General features: G+C 48.0%; 1 protein-coding gene across 1 annotated transcript; it reads right to left on the bottom strand.

Moving 5' to 3' along the window:
- Window positions 1–1,792: 1,792 nt before the first annotated feature.
- LOC133904160 (thaumatin-like protein 1) lies at window positions 1,793–4,251 on the bottom strand. The gene is made up of 3 exons (XM_062345670.1): window positions 3,966–4,251; window positions 3,153–3,852; window positions 1,793–2,544 (listed from the first exon to the last, which is right to left on the bottom strand). The coding sequence occupies exons 1-3, from the start codon at window positions 4,021–4,023 to the stop codon at window positions 2,145–2,147; spliced, it is 1,158 nt and encodes a 385-aa protein (XP_062201654.1). The 5' UTR covers window positions 4,024–4,251; the 3' UTR covers window positions 1,793–2,144.
- Window positions 4,252–5,690: the final 1,439 nt, after the last annotated feature.

The following is a 5,690-nucleotide window of genomic DNA, read 5'->3' as shown; positions in this document are numbered from 1 at the left end:
GGAAGTGATTTGTGCTATTAGACATAGAGAGAGTTGTTGCTAGATATTGCTACCTAAAGAGATGATCAAGAAGTAATCCTACATTATACCAAGTGGTACGTAGATACCATAGAGTCTTGATGACTCGCCGGCACCGTGAGCCTTGGTGACTCAAGCTTATCAACCCTTCAACTTCATGTGGAGCGGCGATAAGAAGTTTATACGGGGACGCGAAAACCCTTACCTTGTTGACTTAAGCTCCTAAGTGAAGATGACGACAAGTGACTAGAAGAGATGCTTGTGGTGAGCCTTGTCTTTGTGATTTGGTAGCTCAACCTACTTGAGACTTATGTAGCTCAAGGGTCGTGACTGGTACCGATCGGAAGCAATAGGCTAGGTGGTTGCTCCAACGTGGATTAGATGTGATATTTATACCATTGATATCACAAGATAAAATCCTTTATACCAAGTTTACTCTCTCTATATATTTTACGTTTCCGTATTTACAAACTTACAAGTTTCCTTTGTTTGTTTATCTTGCTACAATAGTTTACTAGAATTAGCTATAGATTGCAAACTCTTTTAAACGATAGAATAAACCCCTTATATAAATTGGAACTTTTTAAAATAAAAATTAATATATATTTATTTTATAAAAATTTTAGAACCGATCAATTTTAGATTTCATAATAATTCACCTTCTCTTATAAGGTCCACTATCCTTTACAGAAATGCATTTATACCGTACAAGAAGAGGACTGAAAAAACCGACCGATGACCCACTGGAAGCTGTGTGACAGCGCAGTAAGTAGAATGTGGGCCCGGGGCCATGCGGGGTCCGCAAGTACGTCAGTGTGGTCAAGTTTTGCGTGACGACGGGCGTTGGCCCGCCAGGTGAGCCCGCGTCGGTAACAGTCGTGGGACTCTGCGAGGGAGGGGTCAGCAGGAAAGACGTGAAAGATGCTCTGTGCCAGCCTGCCCCGAGCTCGCAGCTTATCGCACCTCTTCCTCGTCTCCAGCGTGCACTCAGGCCGTCCTGGGATGCACGCGTTGCCATCCTTCCCCTCTGGTGCATGCGGGCTAGCGAAAGATCGGTCTTGCTAGGGCGACGCCGATCGTAGCGTCCAAACCGACGGAAGTGGAGAGCCGAGCGCAGTTTCCCCGAGGAGTTGTCTGACTGATTGATTCATTCGGAAATTTGGAGAAATTATTATTAGAGTCGAACTCACCAGGACGATGGCTGGGTCCGACGTCCGAGCCGAGGAGGCCGGGGGTAAATGCCCATCACATCGCACTCGCACAGCGCATCACCTTTCGCCTCCTCACTTGAAAGCAGCGAACCCACTGCGGCCCATCCCGTCCTCGCAATTTTGTCTCGATCTTTTGCCCACCTCCATCCCGGAATATCCTAATCTCCATGTATCTATTATTTTATCTTCCATCTAACTATTAAATTATAAAATAAATAATATAAATAAAATCTCACAAGACTTCTGAATAAAATTTTATAAGATTGGCTTCCGTAATTAACTATGCTATAATTAAAGTTAGACAAAATGTGGCTAAGAAAATAAACATCACACTTCTAATAAAGTTTAACATAAAAATGAATCTATATCTTATGAGGGCAAACAGCTAAGAAAATTTAATACACCATAGTTATAATATTAACCTAAATATATATTTAAGAATATATGACACTAAAATGTGATAGGATAAAGTTAGACATCATCAAAACATACCCTCACTCCCTCCCCATGCTTTGCTCCTGCCCGTCTACTCGACAGGCTCGAGCCACGAGCCCACGAACAGCTTAAACAACGAAGAGCAGCTAGCACAAGAAGAATTAACTTAATCAATGCCCATACATGCATTTCTCCTCTGAACTCAACTAGTACTCCAAACTCCAGTAACCGAAAGCATCTAATCCTGGAATTATCTAATCACCAATTAATAGTAATCATCTACACGCACACTACAGACTACAGTCACAACAGATCAAAAACCATTGTCATGCAACGCTGCAAGCTATTACTCCATTGCTGTAATCTCAAATCCCCCCACCCAGATCCGCAAATTGTTCCCTATTCCGCATCCATGCCATCCAGATTCCGATCCCCCACCAGCCTCCCGGTTCCCAGCTCGTGACGGAAGAATCGCGGCCACTACAGCAGCAGCAGCCGCAAATGGAGGCAGAGCAACGCTGCCACCGACGGCGCATCCAGTTGTGGGCCGGCAGCGGCGGACACGTCGCCGGTGGCCATGTTGGCGAGCCAGGAGACGCCGCCGGCGCCGCTGCTGCTGCCGAGGAGCACGCCACCTTCGTTCCCGCCCTCGACGCCGAGGCCGGCCTCGCCGCCCATCGGCATTGCGTTGTCCGGGGTGGCATCGGTGAACGTCGTCCCCGGCAGCATGGTCCCCGTGGGAGTCGCCATCGTCGGCGTCGCGTCTGGCACTGCCGTCGTCCCTGGTACGGTCGTCGTGGGCGTAGCGCCCGGCATTGCTGTCGCCCCCGGCACCGTCATCGGCGTCCCCGTCGTGCCCGGCATGGTCGTCGACTTCTGGCTGGGCTCACGTGACGGACAGCAACAAGAGCACATGATGAGTTCACAGGCTGAATAGAAAACAAGTGGAAAAACAACGGCAAAAAAAGCTTGGCTCTGCTAAACTAAAGATGAAAAGATCATGCCAATATCTTATGTTGTTTATCTGCTAATCTCCTCTCCAAGCCTTTTCCCCCTTTTTAAGCACACAAGATAAATAGCTTGCATTAGTCGATAATGGCTTAATTAATTGCTTAAACTTCTCACAGAAAAATCGGAAATCTCTGATAATGGCAATCTTGTGAGACGAGGTGATAATGGGTGAATTAATGGCTGAAACTCTTGCAGTATATCAGAAATCTCTGATAATTTTAGTGACAAGAGGAGGTAAAGGACAACAGAGCGAGAGAAAGAAGACAGCAGGCTGTGTACCCTAGCAGACAGCGGTAAAAGAGCAGCAGCAGATCAACCCCACTTCACAGGCAAACAACCAGCCAAGATCCAGACCGAATTGGCAGAAAAACAATGCCAAACCTCGATTCATTTCTGCCTTTTCTTCTTCTCTCAAGAAATTGCAATGCTCATGGCCAATTATTTGCGCAATGGGTGGAGAGAGAACAAAGGACGGACCTTGGGGTGGCGCCGGGGCAGAAGGTGACGGTGTAATCGGGGCCGCCGGCGCAGGTGAAGGTGGAGGTGGGGTCGTCGAACGCGTAGCTGTAGGAGCGCGGGCACGCGCTCTTGAACACCTGCGAGTAGGCCGTCGGCCGGCACGCCGCCGGGGACGCGAACGCGCCGCTGCAGCAGTACTCAGGCCGCGCAAACGCGTCGCACGCGCTCCGGCACGCCGCGCCACCGCCCGCGCGGAGTTCGGCGGGGCACATTGCGTTCAAGTCCGCGGCGCACCCCGCCGCTGCGCATGACGCGGGACCGCCGCCCCCGCCGGACGAGGACGAGGGTTCCACCAGCACCGGCAGGTTGTACCCGTCCACGAGGCTGACGTCGTAGAAGTCCAGTCCGCCGCTGCCGTCGAGCGTGAACTCGGCCAGCGTCGCGGGCGGGGCGGCGCCCGCGCCCCCGCACTCGGCTGCGCCGGAGCCGCAGTCACCCGTGGCGCAGACGAGCCGCCCCGTGGCGCCGTCCTGGGAGCAGCCGGTGCGCGCCCACATGCGGCCGGACCAGCCCGACGGCGCAGGCACAGCGCGCGCCCCGCCCGGCGGGAGCTCGAACCCCGTGGGCTCCAACCGTGGGCTGCCAGCGTTGGACAGGACGCCCGGCCACACCGTGTCCGCGCACCGGTTCACGAACGTGAACGTCGCCGCCTCCCCCTCTGCAACAGCACACCAAGAAATACAAATCCTTCAGCTTGCTTTTCCGCCATTGCAGATGACCTCGCAAGATCTCAAACAAGAATGAAGCATCAATTTAGCCCAAATTTGTTACCTCTCCACAAGACCAAGAACACGAGCACAAGAACGGCGATAGATCTTGCCAACCCCATTGATGCTTCTTGATGCAATGCAGGGACTAGTGATAACTACAGCTCCAACTGCAAGCACGAGCAAGAAGCGTGTACAGTGTCACTTGTGTCAGAGCAGTGCAGTTACTACCTGTGCGGAAGTGTAACCATTCGGTTGACAAGGGGGAGATACCAAGAGAGAAAGGAGAGGGGGAGAGAGAAAAGAATGCCAGGAGACACCAAGCACCAGCCCCACCACCCTTGAGTGTACAAAAGTGGTGGAGAGAGGGGGAGGGGAGAGGGAATCTCTGGGGAGGTGCTAAGACTGTACTTACAGCAGCAAGTTACTTTACCTCGCTTTGGTATGATCCCTGTTTCCTGGGTAAAAGAGAAAGCTTGAGAATGGGTCCTGACTGTCCTTGTTCTTGGTTGATAGACCTTTTCTCTCTGTGGTAGACCCTTTTTTAGGTATTCAAGATATTAAAATTCTTTCATATCGAGTATTGAAACTTTGTTGTGTTTTTCCTACCTCTCGTAGGATCACAACTTTACTAGTCGATAATCCATGCATTCACACAGGTTAGTTGTAAAATGGTGTCCTATATTATACACGCTTCCTATAGTTGAGGTGATGGAAAACGTGGTTTTTTTTTAAAATCAGATCAAGAATATCCATTAACTCATAACAGAAATACAATCATGTTTATTACAACGAAAGATGCATTCCGACACCTGATTTTTCCAGGCACACTCCGGAGTAGAAGAAGAAGCAAATTTAGTAAGTTTATGAGTTGCTTCATTTGCTTCCCTTTTAACATGACAAATTTCAAAATAATTAGATCCTTCAATAAGCTCTTGGATTTGATTTATAATTGGTAGAATACTAGCTCGATGGTGCCTCGATTTCCATAGCGATTTAAATTCCATAGAATATGTTTCCATTACAACTTGAGATATGCTCTAAGTTTTCATCAATTTCGCTCTATCTCTACAGGCATATGCTTCAATTGTCAATACATCAGGGACAAATTCATGCGAAGTGCTGCTTGCTGCCACTATGTGGCTTTGATCATCTCTTATTATTACTCCACATGCCCCCATTCATTTCGTCTACATTATAAGCATCATCAATATTTATCTTATAGAAACCTTCCTATGGTTGTTGCCAGTGAGCTTGAATTTTCATTTTTCCACTTGATTGAGATGTTCTTGCACTCAGAATGAGATCTGCTGCTCTATCATATGCCCCATCTACTTGCTTGATGTAATTTGCCTAAAGACCCACCATGTAGTCGAGCATTGCGTGCATTCCATATTGCCCACATGCCACATAATATATAACTAGCCTTTTCAGCTTCACAAATGGAGGTGTCTAAGATATCTTGTGCCCACGTTAATTGATATAGTTTGGGGAGCTTTATTTTGTAGAGATCCTTGAACGTTCTCAAAAAAATTGCATGCATAGGAACAAAACCTTTAATAACATGCCACCAGAAAGTACGTACCTTTGGAGGGACTGAGATGCTCCACAACTTTCTCCAGATTTTATTGCTTTTAGAATCGGAGCACAATGCATTATTTATTCAGTGGTGGTCATTAAATCTTGATTGGTTTGCTAGGAGCATGTAAGGTTACTTGATTGTATACAATCCATATTTTTCTTCATTCTAGGCCCAAAGATCATGGTTAAGTTTCCTTAAGGGAATTTT

This window comes from Phragmites australis, chromosome 21 (genome assembly GCF_958298935.1).
Source record: "Phragmites australis chromosome 21, lpPhrAust1.1, whole genome shotgun sequence".
NCBI lineage: Eukaryota > Viridiplantae > Streptophyta > Magnoliopsida > Poales > Poaceae > Phragmites > Phragmites australis.
The sequence above is the reverse complement of the archived record's forward strand: the minus strand, read 5'-3'. Positions and strand labels throughout refer to the sequence as shown.